The sequence below is a fragment of the Homarus americanus genome, unplaced genomic scaffold (assembly GCF_018991925.1).
Source record: "Homarus americanus isolate GMGI-L3 unplaced genomic scaffold, GMGI_Hamer_2.0 scaffold25013, whole genome shotgun sequence".
NCBI lineage: Eukaryota > Metazoa > Arthropoda > Malacostraca > Decapoda > Nephropidae > Homarus > Homarus americanus.
Genome location: NW_024722158.1, coordinates 4771673 through 4793738, shown reverse-complemented (window position 1 = coordinate 4793738; position 22066 = coordinate 4771673). Strand labels below are relative to the sequence as shown.

The following is a 22066-nucleotide window of genomic DNA, read 5'->3' as shown; positions in this document are numbered from 1 at the left end:
AAAGATTGTAGATGTAAATAAGGGTTTCTACACTCGCTAACTAATGAGTGTCAGTTGTTTTCTTTACCTTCAGTATGTTTATAAATATTCCAGAAGAAAGTGAAAGTAATTTATCAATAACACCATCTTAAAGTTAATAAGGAAAATTAATACTCCTATTTTGTTTCAATGCTAACGAAGTTTTGTTACCCTCTATGATCAAACATAAGCCATGATGATGTTATCACTGACAAAATATGAAACATGAACCAATTATTGACATCCTGCCACTTGTAATTTGCTAAGTATAGCAAATAGTGCTCATATGCTACTACCCAACGTCTAGAGATATCTCTAAAGCTTGGCATTAGCTTCGGTGGGCTGAAAGATAATTTGTCATTATAAATAAATGCTTAAGAAACTATGTCCTAAGAAACACGAAAATCGAAGTAGATGTTTATATTGTTTAATAACTATATATGAAAAGTGGCCTGCTGCAATTTTTGTATTTTACATTCGAGTGCTGTTTTACTGTAATTATTTTAAAAAGTTACTTTGCCACTGAAAATGTGTAAGAAAGAAGCATGAAAGACAATGACATAAAAATATCACAATGGCGAAAACTCAAAACATAGTTCCATAATGTTGGCAACGGTGACACCGGTGGCAGACGACGTCCACTAATCATCGTGACGAGATTATCTTTCACTGAACTTATGTGTCCATGTTTAACCATGTCCAACGCTCATATCGAAGCCTTTATATGTTAAAGGATGGATGAAGTGACTAAAGTAAATGCGTGACTCTCTGTGGCTGCTATGTTGTGATTCAGGTGTGTTTACTATCCATGCTGGGATGATGCAATATTGCCCACTGTTGGTTTTTACTATTTTAACTCATTAAGTCTTTTTGGCTTTAAGGATATGACACAGTAGTGAACATGTTTTCTTTGACGGTAATGTGATTTTAGGGAACGAGGAATAAGATCTTGTGTTTTTTTTCTGTGATCTGAGAAGACCGAGCTAACGAACTGATCTGGCGAGGAGGATAAAAGGCTACCGGCGTCTGCTCTCCCGGCAAAACAAGGTAGGTTAGTGTTAAATTGTTGACTAATTACAATAGTTTAGGCTCAGTATACATGAATTATTCTTCCGTGTGATAGTTGTAGGGGGCAGGTTGGCTTTGATATGTATATCTGGTGATATGAAGCCACGGCTGCCTTTTTAAATTGAAAAGCTGTATATGGTGAGATATGGACACATCTCACTCATCAGTCATCACAAGACTAGTTTTCGTTTTATCCTCTTCGCCACTGATCGGCTTGTTAGCCGCTTGGGCGATCTGTCACTTCTCTGATTACTCGGTAATGACATGAATGCTAAGTTAACCGTATTAAATATATTCTTGTTCAACAAAATGATTTCAGCCTGCCATGAGTGGTCGTGAGTGACGCGGTTGCTAAGGAAGTGACGTCATGCTGACTGTTAGTGTTCTCCGATTATGTAATGAAGGCCTAAATTGGGTTGAAGCAAAAAAACATTATTTAAATTATCTATGGCTCTGAGGATGGTGGGTGCCAGAGCTGGCTTGGATGCAGTTTCTTTGCTTTATCCTCTCCGTCGATGACTGGCACTCTATCCGGTCGAGCAGTCGGTCAATTCTGTTACGCACTATTGGCAAGAACTAGGAATGCAATAGCTCCATATCTAGAATGTACCCGCTAGTGTTGGTCAAGAGTTAGAAGAGTTCAAAATTGGCGCCGTCACCCCAGGTCATTTTTCAGTCTTTCATGAAGTACGCTATGTATGCCTTGGCAAAGTCAAGGAATATTGTCAATATTGCTACCGAGCTCCTGGTTGTTCACACAACCAGCGCCTTAGATAAGCTGTTTCTTGAAGATTAAATAAACAACCTGCAACTGATATATGAAACCACGGGGACGCATATTAACCAATGAAGATTTTTTATATTATTAGGAGCTAAAAAGTGGCCGATTAGAAATAAGTATAAAGACGGCTAGTCAGTTCCTTTGCCTATTTCACGATTATAACATCCAGGAAATACGTGTTTAAATTTACCGTCTCCTTTTATTAAGCAAGAAAGAGTCAGTTGAATGAAGATAAACATTCTCAGACAGGTGAAGGTCACGTCTTACCTCCAAAGATGAAGAACTATCTTCATTATCAGTATGGTACGGGAAGGTAGTGCAATGAAAATACAAAAGCTGTTCGTCGAATAAGTTGACAAGTAGGGTAGAGGATGAAACAAAACAAAAGGCGTTGTTGGGGGGCGGGAGAAGCTGGGCCAGCTAGGAATACCTTTTACACAAAAGTCGGACGTGACAAGAGAACTACCTGCAGCGTTAAAGCTCGAGAACCGGAGAAGGGAGCGTGAGGCATGGACGGGCAGGCAGACTAAGCTTAGTCGTTGCTTACTATTATAATTTTAATAAATGTTTTGGTACCTTGACTATAGTTCACACGATATAATCTGATTTGTCAATACTGTATTGTGAAAGAACTAAGAACAGGACAACTGAAGACTTAATAGCAAGACTTACCATTGTTTATCTATACACTGAGTAGTTTTGAAAGGGGGACGACTTTAACCAAACTTAAGTTTAAACTGAGGTGATTTTGGTATGGTTAGATCTGGCTCAGGTGAACAATTAAGACGGGTTCATCCTCTAATCCCCTCCCCAGAAATCAGTGGAATATATTTTTGTATAAACTGGTAAGATAAACGTGTAAATTAGTAAGTCGAAGGCTCGAGATATGTGCCTAAAAAAAAACAATAACAACCAGAGACGACTACCTGTAGACACACACGGGGCAGATCAAGAAATTCACAATCGCTGTGGAGGGCGTGGGGTGGGTGCTCTCATATCATTGTAAGTAAAGCCAACCACTTGCCCGCCCACTTGTGATCCTGTCAACACGCAGGCTTGAATCCCTCGTCCAGGATGAACCAGTAATAAGTAACGTACGCAAGGATTATAGATACTGCGTTACATGATGCCTTCACTGGTAAGCCTTCACATACCCCTATATGTAAACTGCCCTACAACAGTCACTGGAGGCCCGTTTTACCGTGTTATTTCCATTTGGCCAACCTTCATATGTACAACCCCTGGGCTTTGTTATAGGCCTATGTGCAATTCCCACTGTTCACACAAAGCTCAGGGCCGGACCCAGGAATATCAAAAGGGGGGTCCAAGAAGTTGTGGGTGGGGGGAACATGGCGAGCCCTTCAGCTAGGGGTCTTTGAGGGGTGCTGTAAGCCCCCCAGAATTTTTTGGGGAAATCTGACCAATATCATGGGCATTTTGAAGCCATGTGCACTTGATATTAGGAGATATTCTGAAGTCAAAAGTAATTACTTTTTACCTTACAAAAACACCTGAGTACAATACTGCATTAAATAAAAAGTATTGGAATTTTCTGGCAAAAGGGGGGGTCCGGACCCCAAGCACCCCCACTGGATCCGCCCTTGCATAGCCGTTCTTTAGGTTTGAAGTTGTTTGGTGATGTGTCGTGGAGTGTGCCTAAATCCACAATAGGGATGGGTTAAGGTAAATGAGCTTGACAGTTGTGCGTGAGCTGACGCCAGTGTCGCTATCATAGCCGGGGCACAGGGCTTGCATCATCACGTCTTCGAATCAGCTCTTGTAAACTTTGCAAGAGGAGTGCTGGGTTGTCACAGCCGTAAGCCCCTTTATAATATTTATACTGTATATACTTGTCATTGTACAGGGGTACCTAGTGACAGCACTAGGATCCCGCTTCCTCTATCAAGGAATAAACAATTGAAATTGTCGCAGCCGGCTCAGTGTATTATCACTACTGTGGTCGTGTGGTGAAACTCGACTGGGTTCGGTGAGAACTGGTGTTTTGTATTGAGTTTTAATGCTCTGTAAGAGTCTTTACACACTGGCGTCTGACGTCATGTAGTGAAGGTCATATACCGTGGTGAGGTTTAACTTGAGCCACTGTGGTAAGGTCCGGCACACTACAAACAGGTAAGGGTCGATTTACTGTGGTGAGGTGTAATGTAATGCTGTACCACGTGGGGATGTGGGATCTATTTTAGCTGACAGACCTTCACGTGAGGGCCTGGGATGTATCTCACATATCACAAGTATATTTTGTGACATTAATGGGTCGTGCTTGAAGTGTAATGAGGGCGGGAGATTGCCCAGGTCCCTCCCCTCCGGCCGGGGATGAGTGCTAGGTATGTGGGGGATGAGGCAAGGCCCGGGATGTGATACAGTTTTATTATACAGTATCTCAACTTAAGTGACAAATACAATAAGATGCCGTTCTTGGTAAACAGAAAGCTACAGTATAGTGCACCTGTAAGAGTCACACAGGAATTAAGTTTTATACCATCTATATTGTACATTAGTTTAAGTACAAATCAGTCAAGACCAGGTTGAAGGTAAGGAGACACGTTAGGGGGTGGGGAGTTGGGTGATGTGTGCCAGACGTGTGGTGGTATATTTCCCTCTCACGTTTTATCCCAACACAGTAGATGTTTTAAGAATCATTCCCTAAGAGTATACCTCTGAAGTCGATGATACGCATGCACATAAATATACATATTTGAAACATATACACGAACGCCAAGACATGAACATACACGAGCCATACACATACACCTGTAACCTACTTAAAGTCTCTGATTAAACAAAAAGTTGGTGTTAGAGAAGTGATCTTGTTAAACTCAAAGTTTACTTACTACCCTTGTCGCACCCTCACTAACACATCTCGATTACCCTTGTGTATAAATTGACTGGCGGGTGAGGAGCAAGAGTGTCTGTGTGTGTGTGTGTGTGACAAACACTTAAATAAGCCCCTCCTGACCTCTGGTGGCTGGGACAGTATTGCTGAAGTGTATCTTTATAAAATTTTGCCTATCATGTTTAATCTCATCCTCCTGTGTGTTGTGGTCTTATAATTCGGCTACATAGTTTGTCTTCAAATAAAATTCGTATCTATTTAAGACACTATTTTATTTTACACCTGAAAATCACTGGATGTGTAGTATATACTTGTACTTAAATCCGTTTTGTGTTTTCGAGTAACATTTCTGAATTCGAATGCTTCCCGCGACCTGTTTTGTAGCCTTCATATACTGTACTTCTACAGTGCTTGTACTGTACAATTAAAAGAATGCAGTCAACGTCGATTGTGAAGTTCAAAATAATAATAAAAGCTAGACAAGGTGTGTTGGTGACAGGTGTGCTTGCCTCTTACCAACGTGACTCGGACCCACCAAGATCGGTTGTAAGGCAAATTTTCTCTAGATATTCATATATCCCAAGACCCATGGGGAATATGGCCCTCATTGAACCTTTAGGGACACCAGTCATGCCAGATAGAACTAACCATGGTAAATTATTCAATCCAGATAAAACAGATTACTGAGAAACACAACTAACGTATATAAATGTATCGGGTTACTAAAAGTGAAGGGGTGTAGCAACGTGACTCTTCTCACTCTTATACATTCACTGGCTTGACCTAAGAAGAGTGTTACCTAAGCGACCACTTAACCAGGCGGTACATATACTGTACACGGCACTACCTTTTGAGTTTCCTGGCAGAGATGAAGTTACGTCCGGTATTGAGTGAGAGAGATTGTGGTTGGGAGAGATGCCTAGCGAGTCGTTCCTCAACTGACAAATTTATTTCTTAGTGCGTTAAGGATAATTATTTTTAACACTGTAGAAGAACTATTGCTTGAGTGAAGGACGAGTCACTACATCTTCCTCAGTTAACCCATAGTGTTGGGTCTTAACGTAAGCATCAACATAGGTCAACAGAATTAATTGAAAGATATGTGGTAATTTTTATGGTCTTCACAATGATATGATCAGACTTTATTCCTACTTAATTTTAGGTTCTTGTTTATTGCACGTCCTAAAATATAGTACAGGTAGTGTAATCATTTAGGGTTCACGAATAATAATAATAATAATAATAATAATAATAATGATAATAATAATAATAATAATAATAATAATAATAATAATAATAATAATAATAATAATAATAGTAGTAGTAATAGAAAAAGGCCAATTTTCACTCAAGTTGCCGAAACGAATAAAAAATATTTTACAATGACTCTATTAAGCAGATATACGCCACAATCCATTAAGAGCACTACTATCACTAGACAATATGTGTTGAAATGGGTGTTGTGATTACAGTAATAGATTAGTTAGATAAGATATATGCTATATGTTTTTTTACCCTTCTTCACCTCGTTAGGTATGAGAATTGCTGAGCGAGGGTCACCACCAACCTATCACTGCTGAACTGTCATAGGATAGGTTAGTCTACCCAACCCTCATTAATATTATTGTTGTTTTTAGTGGGTGGTGGTGTTAGGCTGTTGTTAGGTAAGTCGAGTATGGTAAATTGAACATTCTAAAGGCATAGTTTTAGTATTTTTTTTTCTTGACAATTTAAACTGGTGAATAGTTTTTTACCTTAAGATTATGGGTATTACCTGAAGAATCTCCAGCCCAGCTTATTTCACCTAAAGATTAATCACCCTAATGTTAGCCTACCTTAACCTCATCCCCATAAATAGTGTTAGGGAGGTTAATCTTAAAGTGATACAAGCTGTGAGGTGGAGATTCTTCAGGTGGCATCCCATTAATATTATACAAGTACAGTAACTATCTGCCCTATCTGATAATCCCGGATAAGATGGGTCCACTTGCTGTCCTTCACCCCTCACACATACGTAAATTAAGTTATAAAATGTGTCTATACTGTGTACTACTTTCAGTTACGAAAGGTAGTGTGTGTGTGATAAGGCGCTACTATAGTACTTAAGTGTCTGTCCCATCGCATGTTCGATAATTATCAGAGATTGGTGGATGATATTAATACTCATTCCAAGAGAATTGTTTATTTATTAAATTACAGATAAACACATTATTTAGGCAAATTTAGGAAATATCCCAATGATGGTGGAAGAGGTTTACCCAATTCTTTGACTGCTAGAAAAAGGTTTTACAATTTCCAGAATTGATGGACGAAAGTCCCTTCTTAAAGGCACTGTATGTAAAATGAGTGGGTGGTGAAAAAGGAGGGTTTTAAGTTAATTTATCTGCGGAAAAGGTGGGTCTGTGGTCACCGTTGTTTATAATACCAATAATTAATTAGTTGAAATATCAGAACTACTGTATACAGTAGTCTGTTTATAACTTCTTTAATTTTAAGTATGACAGTTTTATTGTTCTCAGATGGTTTACTGTTCCTTATAAAGTTATCTTCATCTGCCAGGTCAAATTTTACTTTTTTTACTTTTATCCTCTTCGCCACTGATCGGCTTGTTAGCCGCTTGGGCGATCGGTCACGTCTCTTTTCCTTTATATTCTTCACCAAAAGGTCGGCTCGCTAGCCGCCCGGGCGATCGGTCACGTCTCTGTCACGCACTGTTGGCAAATACTGGGCATGCACCGGCTCCTGAATGTACCTGAACCCGCTCCAGTGTTGGTCAAGTCTTCTCTTGAAAGAGCTCACACTCGGTGCCGTCACAACACTCTCTGGTAGATTGTTCCAAGAGTTTACAACCCTCACTCCGAAAAAGTTTGCCCACACGGTTTTCTGGACTTGCGGCTTCTTCAATCTTGAGCTGTGACCCCTTGTGGGGCGAGCGTCCGCCAGCTCCAAGTAAGGACACTCAACTGAGTAGTGCCCCCTGAGATGCTTATAAACCTCAACTAGGTCCCCCCTTGCCCGTCTGTAGTATAAGCTAGGCAAGTTCAGGCGCTCCAATCTCTCAGGGTAGCTGAGGTGCCGAAGTGCAGGCACCAGTTTGGTGGCCCTCCTTTGAACATTTTCAACCAACTGACAGTCCCTAGCATATCTCGGGGACCAGATGGGGTGACAGTACTCCAGATGGGGAAGCACTTCACTCCTGAAGATCGTCACGAGGGACGGACCGTCTAGATATCTGAACGACCTTCTTATAAGACCCAATAATTTATTTGCCTGATTTACCTTCTTCTCACAATGGCCCGAGAACTTCAGCTCATTGTCAACATACACACCTAGGTCCTTCTCACACACAGTCTCAACTAGTACATTTTCTTCATCCCGTTGGGACATATGGTACGCCTCCTTACCGTTGGTACGCCCCAGGTGCATCCTCTTACACTTCGTGACATTGAATCTCAGCAGCCATTCCTTCGACCATTCCTGGAGCCCACAGAGGTCCTTCTGCAGCTCTTCACAGTCCGCTTGGTTCTTAATTTCCCGAAATAACTTGCCATCATCGGCAAACATTTGTATGGAGGAGTGTACAACGTCAGGCATATCATTTATGAAACAAACAAACAACAGCGGGCCCAATACACTACCCTGCGGTACCCCACTTGTTACAGGTACAGATGACGATTTCGTGCCATTAATCACCACACATTGCTTGCGGTCATGTAGAAAGTCTTCTATCCACGCTAGGACATTTCCCCGAATTCCGTACCCTTCCAGTTTGATTTTCAGCCTTTCGTGGGGTACACTGTCGAAAGCCTTGGCAAAATCTAGGTAAATATTGTCGATATTACCACCCCGTTCTAGAATATGGGTCCAAATATCCAATACCTTGAGCAATTGTGTCAAGCAAGAGCGCCCCGGCATAAAACCGTGTTGGCAATCTTTTACAAGGTTGTTTCGTAGTAGATGTTCCATCGCTGCATCTCTGATAATACTCTCAAGTACTTTACATATTATGCTGGTCAGGCTCACCGGTCTATAGTTGTTCGTGGAGTGACTATCGCCCTTCTTGAAGATAGGACTCACATAAGCCACTTTCCATTCACTGGAGACCATTTGTTCATCCAGGCATTTACAAAACAGAATCTTCAGGGGCTCTGCAAGCTCGTTGCACAGCTCCCTTAGCACTCTAGGATGCACCATGTCAGGTCCAGGACTCTTATGGACCTTTAGCCTGGACAGTTTATTTCTAATACCCTCTTCTGTGAACACAATGTGGGTCAGTGCTGTGTCGAACCGTCTGTCCTCAAACGCAGGAAGGTTAGTTGCATCCTCTCTTGTGAACACTGAGGAAAAGAAGCTGTTCAATGCCTCAGCTTTATCCTGGTCAGAATCTGCGTAACTACCATCTTCAAGCCTCAGGTCTGATACTCCTACTCGCGTTTTCAATTTCGACTTTGCATAGCGGTAAAACGCCTTTGGGTTTGACTTGACCTCGCGTGCAACCAGCCTTTGGAACTCCTTTTCAGCCCTCCTACACTCTATCTTTGCTTGGTTTCTGGCTCTTGCATACATCCTCCTGTCTTGCTCATCGTTTGACCCAACCCACGTCTTGAATTTCTGGGTTTTCTTCTTAATTTTGTCGACCGCCGCATGGTTCATGTGTAGGGATCCCCTCGTATTCCTAGAAGCACTGGGTTTGGTCTTGGGTATATATTTATCGATCAAATGGGTCATTTTACTAGTTATGATATTCAGCGTAGTGTCTGCGTTCTTGTACCTTAATAAGTCAGGCCAGTTGATACCCCTCATCTCTTCCCTCATCCCATTGTAATTTCCCTTGTAATATTTGCACCTTGGCCTGGCCTTATCTTGAACTAGGTAACAGTTAAATCTGAATGACAACACTGTATGGTGACTGGTGCCAACTGGGGCAAGGTGTTCCAGTTTGGCCACCATACCCTCCTCGTTTGTTATGATGAGGTCAAGTGGCTTGGGTGTTTGCTCCCCTCTGTAATGTGTCGGGTCTCTCACATGTTGGAACAGAAAATTATCTCTCAGAGTTTCTACAAAAAGAGTAGCAGGATTATTCAAGTCATTCGGGGTGGACTCGTTTCTCCAGTCGATGTCGCCATAGTTAAAGTCCCCCATGATAAGGAGGTGGCTGGGGTTGAGCATCGCCGCATTGTTTATTAAGGTTCTTAAGTTCCTTTGATTTAGTGGGCCACAGTTCGGGGATCTGTAGATACACCCGACGATAAGTAAGTCCCCTCCCTTTAATTTAATTTTACACCACTTGGACTCTTCAAAAACATCCTCTCCCTGTACCCTCGCCTGGCTGGCTCTAAGGTCTTGCCTAGCGTAGATAACCACACCCCTCCTGCAGGATTCTTGAGTTAGGTTCGTAAATGAGTCATATCCAGCAATACTGAACTCACATTCCTCTGGGTCGATTCTCCTGTTCTTGTACAACAGTTCTACAACTCCTACAATATCTGGTTGGTGTACTCTTAGTAGTGTTTCAAACTCCTCTCTCTTATCAAGGAACGTGTCAGTATTAGTGTACATGACATTCAAGCCAGAATTTGTTCTCGGTAACGTAAAGCTTATTTCTATACTGCAGCTTGTGTGCAATACAGTGGTCCCTCAGTTAACGAGCACAATCCGTTCCAGCAGGTTGCTCGTTAACCAAAAAACTCGTTAACCGAAACCATTGTTTCAATGGGTTTTTGGGTAATTGGTTCCAGCTCACCGAAAATTGCCTAATTTCAACAAAAAAGGTAGAAAAGTACACTTACTTTGATGTGTGTATGTAGAAGGCTCCTGGATGATGATGATGGGAATTAGAATGGGGGTGGAGGAGAAGGAAGAAGAGAAGGCATTGGGGTGGAAGAGAAGTCACCCCATGGCACCATTTCACCCATAAAATTTTAGTTCTCTTGGTGTATTTCAAGATTATTTTCTTTAAATCAACACTGCACTGCATTATATATTGTCAATATGTAAAATATATTTCAAAATGACCAATAATTTGCTTGGAAACACAGAAAAAAGCGTTTAGTTCAAGAGAGTCTCAAGCTAGATGTTACCTCCACTGAAAACAGAGAGAGACTAACGCCTGTCTGGTGTGTTAACAGGCTGGATGGCACTCCAGAAACTAGTTTCTTTACCTTCAATTATGTTCAATAATTGTTAAAATTACAAAAAAAGTTAATATTAAACTTTTAAAATTATTGAATAGTATAAACTTCTTGATATTTACTAAAATAGTAAGGAATTTAAGCCCTAAAACCAATTACTGTATTGGAGGACTAATACTACAGCTGGTGGACCGCCAAATGCAAGCGAAAACATGTTGAAGTCGGCTCGTAAAAAACTCGTTAATCGAGGGATTGCTCGTTAACCGAAGTTAAGAATCTTATGGAAGGTAAATCGTTAACCGAAATCTCGTTAACCGAAATCTCGTTAACCGAGGCGCTCGTTAACCGAGGGACCACTGAATAAAGATGGACTGTATTTATTTGCAAATCTAAAGGATATATATTTCAGAAAGCAAGATGGATACATGGCTGCAGACTTGCCTCTTGCTCTGCCTGTATGGCTTCTTCAAGGAGATGAGGCCATCTGAACCCTTCCTTACTGAATACTTGATGGGACCACAGCAAAACCTCACTTCCGACCAGGTACTATACTGGCTGGCCAACTATCCTGCCACCCTCTAGCAGCATGTACACTGTGTAAAGTACAGTACAGCACTAATTGCTTTCTAAAGACATTCATCCTTACATATTCTTGTTTAAAAAATATATATTTTACATTTTCATTTTCTTTACTTCATCTTAATGAAGGCAGATGTTTGAATACCTTAGGGAGGATCAACCTTGACTTGCCAGCTAGGAGGGCACTTTAAAGTTCTACGTATTTTGTCTTGTTCACACTCAGTAAAAGTGGGTTGGTGATAGGAAGAGCATCCATCTGTAAAACTTGTTTCAAATCTGTCTGATGGCAACCACGACACAGTGCCATCAGGTAGTCATGGCTGACCCATACATATGTGGAGACTGGAGGAGGGGATGCTCTCTTGAGTGAATGGGCTCTTCATGGATAGGGTTTTTATGAAGAGAAGCATTTACAGTACTATAACCTAACAACCATTCCGGGTGACTGGCTTTATGCAACTAGAACCCTGAATGACTTTTCCAGAAGCATGAGTTACCAAAAGACGTGTTGAATCACAAAAACAGTCTGCCTTCACCCAAGCACTTGCTTGGTTGTAACCCAGGGCCACAGCAGCAACCCAAATTTAGTCCCAACCCAACTGCTTTCCTCAATGTGATTGAGCACTCATGCCTCGCATATACCAGCAGATAAGTGCTTGAGTATACTACAGTATTTCTTTTAGCTTTTGTAAAGGATTAGCTGGATTGACCACACGGTCATTATATTTATAAAGGTAAGGCAATTCTCCAGTGCAGTTATACACCATCCTGTAGCTTCATACTGCGAGAGTTTTCATTTTTTGGTGTTTCACATTTTGAACCTCACCAGCCAGTTGGTTTGTAAAAAAATCTAAATCCTCAGTAAGTGACTGAGACTCCTTTACCAGTTGTATATTTCTGAAGCAGGAGTCAGTAACGTATCAGCTATATTTGTTCATTTAGTCTTCTCAGCTAGTATATGTGCTACTGTACTAAGATAATGAATGTCTGTTTTGCTTGCAGGTGACTTATGATGTGTACCCAGTGTGGACATATTCCTACCTCGCTCTTCTGATTGTAGTATTCCTGCTGACTGACTTGTTGAGGTACAAGCCAGTCATTGTTTTCGAGGGTATTGGTTATGTTATCACGTGGAGTCTTCTGCTATGGGCTCGGGGCGTCAGGGCAATGCAGTTTATGGAGTTCACGTACGGTATTGCCACATCCACTGAAGTAGCGTACTTTACCTATATCTATGCAAAGGTGGCCTCCAAGTTTTATCAAAGAGTGACGAGCTACACCCGTGCTGCCCTGCTCGCTGGCAGGTTCATGTCTGGTATACTTGCACAGGTAAGGCTAATGCTTTGAATGTGTGCATTAATTGTTTTATTACTACTGTAGATATCTTATAATTAATTTACTGTACAGGCTTAACAATGGGGGGGAAGGAGCATTAGTACTTCAGTTTATAAGTTATTATATAAGTACTGTATAGAATGATGATGGGGACTCCATTCTTTTATATAAAAAAAAACACGTAAGAAATGTTGATATACTGGAGTCAATAAAATCAGTTCTAAATTCCTAATTAAGTTAGACATGCCATTTTTTTTTTGGGCAAAAATAATACTAAATAGTTTATCTAAAAGTTTGGTTAAATAAATATATTAAAAAATAAATAAAAATCTATATGATACAGGCGTGATTGGAGCTGTGTATTACAACACGGAGCTGTATTTATTTACCGGTACACAAACTATATGTATAATATATTGTTAATACTGTAAACAAAATAATGTATACTACTACTACTACTACTACATATACTGTAAACAGTACTATACTCACTAGGAGATGCTGTCATCTTGAACCTAGAGTAGGTAAAAACTGTCCACTCAGCTGAATGTAATATGTACTGTACAGTAATCATTTTTGTTGCTATATTTTGTGTACTCCTTTGCTTTATAATTTAGTTATGAAATCTCAAGTGTTTTTTTTTTCTTCAGAGTTTTGAAAATCTTTCTAAAATTTATAGGTGCTGACATCAACAAGACTGATGGACTACCACACTCTAAACTACATCTCCCTTACAAGCGTTTCAGTGGCCTTCATAATAGCGTGTTGTCTTCCAGCAGTTTCAACCAGCATTTACTTCCACCGTCAACAGTATCTCACGACTAATGAAGGAGAGAGTAGCGTGCGTCTCACTGACATTAATTCAAAAGAATCACTTCATGCAAAAATAACAAAGGTAACACTGAGGCTGTGACTTCATCTAAAAGTTTTCAGCGAGTTTCAAGTACTGTATACATCATGTGACCCCAGATGTCCACTGACTGTTAATATGTGAACATATATGACACCAGAACAAAGGATTTCCTTTTTGTCTCCCCTTTCTATTGGTAATTTACTTTTCCAGTGATTATTTTAATTCACCAAAGTCAAACAATTGAATGAATATAATTTTATGGTGTCTGATTATATCATCTTAAACATACAGTACAGTACTATCATAATTCCAGGTTGCCGGATTCGTCTGGAATGACTTTAAAAGTGCATACACCAACAAATATTTGCTTAAGTGGTCCATTTGGTGGGCTTTTGCCACGTGTGGAAATTACCAGGTGGGTAATTATATCCAGCCTCTGTGGGAGAGTATTGCTCCAATGGATCAAAATGATCAGTTGTACAATGGAGCAGTGGAGGCAATACAAACATTGCTCAGTAAGTAAGAGTTGCATTCTTTCTTATAATCCAATCATTATCTCACCTTCTTGGACCATCAACAGCTTACTAGACATTCGTGTACTGAAGTTGCTCACTTCCCTACTCCCCACTGGGAGGTACAGGCTCTTGGATGTACAGTACATTACTCAGATATATATCAGGGCTGGTCAAACCTAAACTTAAAAAGAATTCACTGTGAATTCTTTATAAGTGTGAATTATTCACACTTGGTACAGTCACAAAATCACTTGTAGGTTATTTCAAGAGTTCACATATCTTGCTGTAAAGAAATTAGTTGTGACAGTTTTCTGTGCTGGAAGCTTCTTCACCTGGAGACGTTTTTCTCTAGCACAGTAATTATTAGCTTTTTGTAGATATGTACTGGTGCATCTTCCAAGTGCATACAGCACTCTCCTTCTTTCTTAAGGGTTGCTGCTTTGAACACAGGGCACCTCTAGTGCACCCAGCTGTGAATCAATGCAGTACAGTACCTGTTTATAAGTTGGGGACTGAAGACTTAGTATGCAGTGGGCTCTATGTGCACTGCCTCTAATCCCAGACGATTTTATTCAGCACAGAGATTTATACCAGTAAACAACTATAAATAGTTAAGTCTTGCTCTATCTATCTCCAGTGAGCTGTAAGGAATATAGGTACAGGACTCTGTTACTAATTCTTATTGATTTTAACATGAATTTTACTTCAATTTTTTTTAAATACTGCCCTGAGAGAATGTAAAAACTACAGTTATGTAGCCAGAATCAGCAGTTCTAGTAATCAGTAATAAAATTATTGTAGATTGTCATGTAATGGTGACCAAGAATTTGTGTTGGTAACAGGAACTGGGGAAAGTACTCTGTCCACAAGTAAGTCATTTATTCAATTTGGATTTGTATTCATAAATCTGACTGATACAATAATCAATACAGTATACTGTACTGTATTTTCATTTTTGCAGGTTCTTTGGCAGCATTCAGTGTGGGTTATATTCACTTCAACTGGGAGCTGTTTGGTGAGGGAACACTTGCCATTATCTCCTTGCTTGATGGTCTTCTTCTGCTCTTCATGGGTTTATCATCATCCATCATAGTGGGTTACCTCAACTATATCCTCTTCAGAATTTCTTACCAAGTTCTTATTACCATTGCCAGGTAAGTCCCTATGTTACATTAATACTCTTACTTTTATCCTCTTTCCTGTTCGCCACTGATCTGCTCTTTAGCCACTTGGGTGGTCGGTCACGTCACTGTTACACACTGTTGGCAAATACTGGGCATGTAATGGCTCCTGAATGTATCTGAACCTGCTCCAATTTTGGTCAAGTCTGGTCTTGAAAATGCTCACTCAGTGCCATCACAACAATCTCTGGCAGATTGTTCCAAGAGTTCACAACTTTCACTTTAAATAAGTTTGCCCTCACAGTTTTCTGGACTTACGGCTTCTTCAACCTTGAGCTGTGACCTCTAGTGGGGCAGGCGTCTGCCACCTCCAGGTATGGACACTCGACTGAGTAGTGTCCTCCGAGACATTTATAAACTTGAATTAGGTCACCCCTTGCCCATCTATAGTATAAGCTAGGCAGTAGCAGGTGGTCTAATATCCCAGGGTAACTGAGGTGCAGGAAGACTCCACTGTATGCAGTTCAGCGTGTGTATAAAAAAGGCGGGTACAGTATACTGGTTATAAAAGCCATGGAAGAACATACAAATTCCAGTGTACTGTACCTTGACAGTGCAGGTATACATACAACAAAAGTAAATAGTAAAGGATAGCCGACCCTGATATAAGCCAATCTACCCTCCATAAGTTAGTCTCAAAACGATTTTTATCCATTTATTTGGTATTCACTTAAAACATTTATTTTAGTAGCCAGTGTGTTTCTGGTTGAGTAGTGGATAATGTACTCAAAATATTGTTAAAAATACTCTTTTTTTCAGTTATCAAGTTGCCAAACAACTGACAGCTGATAGTTATGGTTTGGTGTTTGGCATCAACATGTTTGCATCACTGCTCCTCCAGTCAGTGCTCACCTTTGTGGTTGTGGAGACTTTGGAAGTTGAATCATCAACTCAGGCAAGTTCAAACGAATTTCTATATGTCTTTTTATCCCCAGTATCAGGTGAGGGAACATAAGAATGCTCTGTTCTCCACATCTGTCTGTTTGGGAGTTTTGAACCTGAATGGCTTATAAATAAACTTGATACAGTATGTGGTTATATTACAAGAGCAGTGGTGGATGAAGTACTGGAGAAAGTCACTTGAGTAAAGTACTGGTACAGGTACCTCTTTATGATGTTATTCCTTAACTTAAGATTGATTTTAGGGGGATGGAGCTGCTGCTGATGGGGGTAATTTAAACTAACCAGATAGGTATAGAGGGTCTTGTTGTGGATGGGGAGCATTGTAGTAGAACACATGTATTACGGCAATACTGTACAAGTTAATGAAGAGTCTGTTGTTTTTCCTGCCACTCTGTGTTATAGCATGAAAAGGCTTGAGAGTGAAAGATAAATCTGGTTCATGTGATATAATAAACTGTTCTCTCTTTCATCAGTTCATCATTTACGGTTCTTACTACATGATCCTTGCTCTCGTCTTCTTCCTGCTTTCGACATATACATGTGCAAAGTTGGGCTGTGATGGGATTAGAGAAATTGACGTGTGGGAGCCACAGCCAGATTGTTCAAACCAAGAGCCTCCTTTGGGAACTACAGAAGCAGTGTAAGGATAAAATATTTGTATATGTGTCACAGCAGATTTGGCAACACATTTACAGTATACATGTTGTAGTCGACCTTAAATTTATGTCTGGACTTGTTGTATTGCTAATTTTTATTTGGGGGTCGTATTTTTTGTTTTCATATAAAGTACTTATGTTGACTGTTCTCTGTGGAATACAGTATTGTCAATTGAAATTTTCTGATTACTGTACTGTAATGTTATAATTGTATGTGCCGAACATTATAGTTGATTAATTATTAATGGATTTTTAGCTCTTTATGGATGATGCAGGATTTCAGATGTGACCAGCAAGATTGTCTAATTGTCATCACTAAATGGTACCTGTGCAGCCATCAAAGCCATGTTACAATGGTAATGTTTGCATACATTGTTAATAACACTGACACAGCTTAAATAAACCACTAATTCAAGGTGGCTTCATAAAAGGTTGATAAACTGGGCTCCTGTCAATAATATTCTGTGAATCGTGCCTAAAATTTCAAACCCCCTTAACCATAACTGATGAGTCAAACAAAATGGGCCATTTACATTCCCCATATTGAGCAGATATAGGATAACAGTGGGCAGGTTTGGCTCGGTTATCTATCCCTTCCATTTCCACTGCACGTGGACTAACTTGTGTTCACAACACAGCCTCTTGGGATCAAGATACATTAGCTTATGTAATTCTCAAATTACAGTACTGTACAGTACTGTACTGCTAACTCACATGGAACATGTTCATATTCCAGTAGGTTTTATCTTGAATTTTTATCTAATAGTTTTATGTAAACATGAATTATGATCACAGTGTTATTTCATTGATTTGGTGTGAAAAGTTCCTTTCTTTGTAATAATCCTTATTCACTTTCATAGGTGAAATTGTGATGAACAAAATCCCTGTCTTTGTCACTGTCTTTCTGTTTCAGTTAGGACAAACTCTGCTGTTGTGACTTTCCCTGTACAGCACAGTATACTGTACTGTACTGTATATAAATTAATTTGGTTAAAGGTAAACCAATTTAAGTTACTGTACAGTATTATGGTTCTCTTTATGTTATAATTTTATGGTTATAATTTAACTAATTGTCTTCGATTTTAATGCTTTTGGTGAATGTTTTAGTTTTATTCATGACTACAGTAGATACCATTCTGATTCATCTTAAGCCTTAAGCCTTTTTCTGAGGATGATTGTTGCATATATCCAAAATTACTTTGCTTTATTTATGCTTGCCATGCTTAATTTGATGTAACAGTTTTAATCAGATCAGGTTCAGCCTTTTTATAGCATTAACCGTATAAGAACCAGCTGCTTAAGCAGTTCTTCAATTTTTTTATTACCAGGGTCCTTGATTACCTTCCTGGAGAATCAAAATTTTAGAACAGAAAGTGGAGAAATGGTGAAAACAGTGAGACCAATGGCAGATATCCAGGAGAAGGAGGAAGTGAAGGTGGCAGTCAACAGGATGAAGAGAGGGAAGCTATAGACCATTAAATGTATTAGTGCACTAGGTGAGGGTGTTGAGGGGCTGTTGGGTCAAGGGCAGTAGACCTTTGGAGTGATGGAAAGATACTGGAGGAAAAGTAAGATACAGTAATGCCAATATACAGACATAGGGTGACATCATGAAGAAAAAATTTAGCTGATGGAACATAGACTTTGAAGGCATTGGTAGACCATAGGTTTAGGGAAATAGTGAACAGTGACGATATGCAGTCTATATTTGTGAAAGGGAAAAGAAAGGAAAAGTGGTTGTTATGTACATCATATTAGAAATCCAGGAGAAAGATTCTGAGGGAAGCAATATTTCTTATTTGTAGATCTGGAGAAGTTACATGACAGAATCCTAAAAGGAGTGGTGGACAGTCAATGGGGTACCAGGGGAAAAGGGATCACGGCCCTAGACGGCACTTTCTAATGGGTGACATTTTGGGGGTGTAAATTAAGATTTGAATAAGTGGCAAAGCTTTTAAATTTTTCAATAAGGCAAGAATCCTAATGCCATAGTAATGTGTCTTTCACCGTAAAAGATATTTTCCGCATAAAGCAAAGGACTTATTTGCCTCAAATCTAAGTCAGTAGGAAAGACATCATCCACAGTACTTAACCTTTGCATGGCCAGGGACAGAGATAGTGCCCCCCCCCCTTCTTCCTTGAATATCTTTCATTAAAATATATTTTAGAAGCTGCTATTCTCAGTAGATGTACGTAGCATGAAATGTTTTCCATCAGAAAATGCTGACTACAAGTATCAACAACCTCCATGACCTTAACGTTGACCCAAAAACAGCAGCAGGTCAAGGAACAAGAACCTGTTTCATTGCCTTAGTCTGGTATGTTAGTGCAAGTCTAGTTAGAAATTTTTGGAAATAAAATTTTGCAGAAAACAATGCACATTGCAAATGCTCTCAATGCACTATTTTCAATGCTATTCATGAGAAAAATACCCAAAGTGATTGTATTGTGCAAGGTTTCACAGAAAGAAATTACACACACTACTGTGTCGGCTACAAATGCGGAAATCCAACACTGGCCCCAACTTTTCACAAACTTTTAATTGTGATTAAATACACGTTAAAAATATTTATAAAGTTTGAGTACAATTTGGTAGAAAAAAATCTTGTCCATTGAATAACATTAATTTTCTAGATGATTCAACCAGTAGGTCTGAAGTTAGACAGGGATGCATGCTGCTCAAACTTCTGTCAGTACTATCACCTTCTCTGGTACTCTTAACCACATACACTTTTCTCTTACGGTATCCTCTTTTCCACTGGTTGGCTCATTAGTCACTTGGGCGGTCGGTCACATCTCTGTTACGCACTGTGAGCAATTACTGGGCATGTATTGGCTCCTGAATGTATCTGTACATATGCCAGTGTGGAGTGAACATCTGCCAGCTCCAGGTATGGACACTCGACTGAGTAGTGCCCTCTGAGATGTTTATAAGCTTCAGTTAGGTCACCCCTTGCCCATCTATAGTATAAGCTTGGCGGTTGCAGGCATTCTAATCTCTTTGGGTAACTGAGGCGCTGTACTGCAGGCACCAGTCTGGTGGCCCTCCTTTGGACTTTTTCAGTCAATTGACAGTCTCTAGCATATCTCGAGGACCAGACGGGGTTACAGTGCGCCAGACAGGGAAGCACCTCACTTTTGAAGAGCGTACGAGGGACAGACGTAGATATCTGAACGACCTTCTTATGCACCTTCTTTTCTTCTTCCACACATGAAGGGGTTTTCTTAAAAAGCATCTCCCTGTTAAAGCCAAAGACATTGGCCATACTGTACTGTACTGTACTGTACAAGCACCAACTAGCAAAATGCTGACAATCTCTCAGGTCTTGTCTTTGCTTTTATTTTTATTCTACATCTACAATTATTAACCTGAATTTACCTAATTTATTTGTCTACCTAATTACATGGATGTAAAACTGTACCATTCCATGCTTAATTTTTATATACAGTATTCTTGTTTGTATACTGTACTGTATATGACCCTATTTATAATAACTGTAACAGACAAATGATGTGCTCTATTTTATTTAAAAGTTGAGTATGAAGCTGATACAAATATTAACAATAATTCTTAAAGATTTTAGGAGATGTGTTTTGGACAAATACTGTACATTAGAAGTTGAGATACATGAATGGGACTAATTACTTTATTTGTAGCTTATTAAGTTTTAAAAGAATTATTGCAGTGATAAAGTAGACTAGAAGTTTGTTAATTATTTGAATAGCATGAATGATAAGAAAGGATTATAGAGAATGTGTGTGATAAAAGTGAGATGTGAATAAGAAGGTTATGTGAAAGGGGAGAATGTTGGCTGGGTCTCCCTGTGTGATGACCTTCAAGAGACAATTGTACAAGTGTAGTGAAAAGAAAGATATGTTTAATAAAATTCTGAAAATACTGTACTCTATGTTGTAAATCCACTAACTATAGTGAGATACAGGCAGGTGAAGACATTGAGCAGACTTATATGGATATGCATAAATTTATAGACTACAACAGCATACCAATACATACTATACAGTATACTATCGGAACATTTATATACTTTTTCATGAAATTATAATTACGTACCATAATTAATTAAAACAGTTGTGTTAATGTTACGTTATCTTTTTGTGGTTGAGCAGAAGAGAAACTTGCCCTAATTGGTGTAAGCTTGTAGCTACACATATATTTTTTTAGATATGCCTCTTAAAATAGCTAGAGCTTAAACAATATTTAGAATGCTATTTGCAGGGTGTATGTACAATAGTACAGTACTGTGTAAAAACACTGTACAGTAGCAACACATGGCTGTGCTTGGAGATCCTTAAGTTTTGTACAAGAATGTACACTGTACTGTACTGTACTGCACAAGTTATAAGTACTTTATACAATAGTGCAATATATGTATCATAATAAATTAGCAATGTGTGGAGAATAACCAAGGATAAAATTATAGTAATGTACACCTTTGTGAGCAGTGTGTGGTTAGCTGTGGGTGCTGTATACAGAAGGTGTTTGGGGAAATTCCTGGGCTTGCAGTAGGGAAGAAAAGGAATACCAAAATGAGGGTATTAAAATCCTCGCTAATTTTTGAGGGGAAAAAAAGAGTAATAAAGGGTCTGTGTACAGTGGTCCCTCGGTTAACGAGCACAATCCGTTCCAGCAGGTTGCTCGTTAACCGAAAAACTCATTAACCGAAACCATTGTTTCAATGGGTTTTTGGGTAATTGGTTCCAGCTCACCGAAAATTGCCTAAATTCAACAAAAAAGGTAGAAAAGTACACTTACTTTGAGGTGTGTATGTAGAAGGCTCCTGGATGATGATGATGGGAATTAGAATGGGGATGGAGGAGAAGGAAGAAGAGAAGTCACCCCATGGTGCCATTTCACCCATAATATTTTAGCTCTCTTGGTGTAATTCAAGATGATTTTCTTTAAATCAACACTGCACTGCATTATATATTGTCAATATGTAAAATATATTTCAAAATGACCAATAATTTGCTTGGAAACTCAGAAAAAAAGCGTTTAGTTGAAGAGAGTCTCAAGCAAGATGTTACCTCCACTGAAAACAGAGAGACTAACGCCTGTCTGGTGTGTCAACAGGCTGGATGGCACGCCAGAAACTAGTTTCTTTACCTTCAATTATGTTCAATAATTGTTAAAATGACTAAAAAAGTAAAGAAAAAACTTTTAAAATTATTGAATA

The 22066-nt window shown here is 39.4% G+C and overlaps 1 protein-coding gene across 9 annotated transcripts; it reads left to right on the top strand.

The window, feature by feature from the left end:
• Positions 1-608: 608 nt before the first annotated feature.
• LOC121862131 (thiamine transporter 1-like) lies at positions 609-21399 on the top strand. Of its 9 annotated transcripts, none has more exons than XR_006088171.1 (10): positions 609-811; positions 11259-11392; positions 12431-12757; positions 13443-13658; positions 13930-14131; positions 15093-15285; positions 16072-16207; positions 16689-16855; positions 17785-17867; positions 18200-21399. XR_006088171.1 is itself a non-coding variant. In XM_042360149.1 (10 exons), exons 3-10 carry the CDS (start codon positions 11267-11269, stop codon positions 18234-18236), a joined length of 1404 nt encoding a protein of 467 aa, XP_042216083.1. In that variant the 5' UTR covers positions 610-811; positions 996-1065; positions 11259-11266; the 3' UTR covers positions 18237-21399. The 9 variants fall into 9 exon arrangements, 8 of the variants coding, with proteins under 8 accessions (XP_042216078.1, XP_042216083.1, XP_042216085.1 ...); XM_042360149.1 differs by lacking the exon at positions 17785-17867 and adding an exon at positions 996-1065 and having other exon boundaries at positions 610-811; XM_042360151.1 differs by lacking the exon at positions 17785-17867 and adding an exon at positions 996-1069 and having other exon boundaries at positions 610-811.
• The last annotated feature ends 667 nt before the right edge of the window (positions 21400-22066 follow it).

Excerpts from the sequence above, each read along its gene's own strand:
- LOC121862131 (XM_042360144.1), top strand. The coding sequence starts at position 775 with ATGCGTGACTCTCTGTGGCTGCTATGTTGTGATTCAG. Across the intron at positions 12,758-13,442 it reads TGTCTGGTATACTTGCACAG|GTGCTGACATCAACAAGACT; the intron begins GTAAGGCTAATG and ends TAAAATTTATAG. Across the intron at positions 14,132-15,092 it reads GGCAATACAAACATTGCTCA|GTTCTTTGGCAGCATTCAGT; the intron begins GTAAGTAAGAGT and ends TCATTTTTGCAG.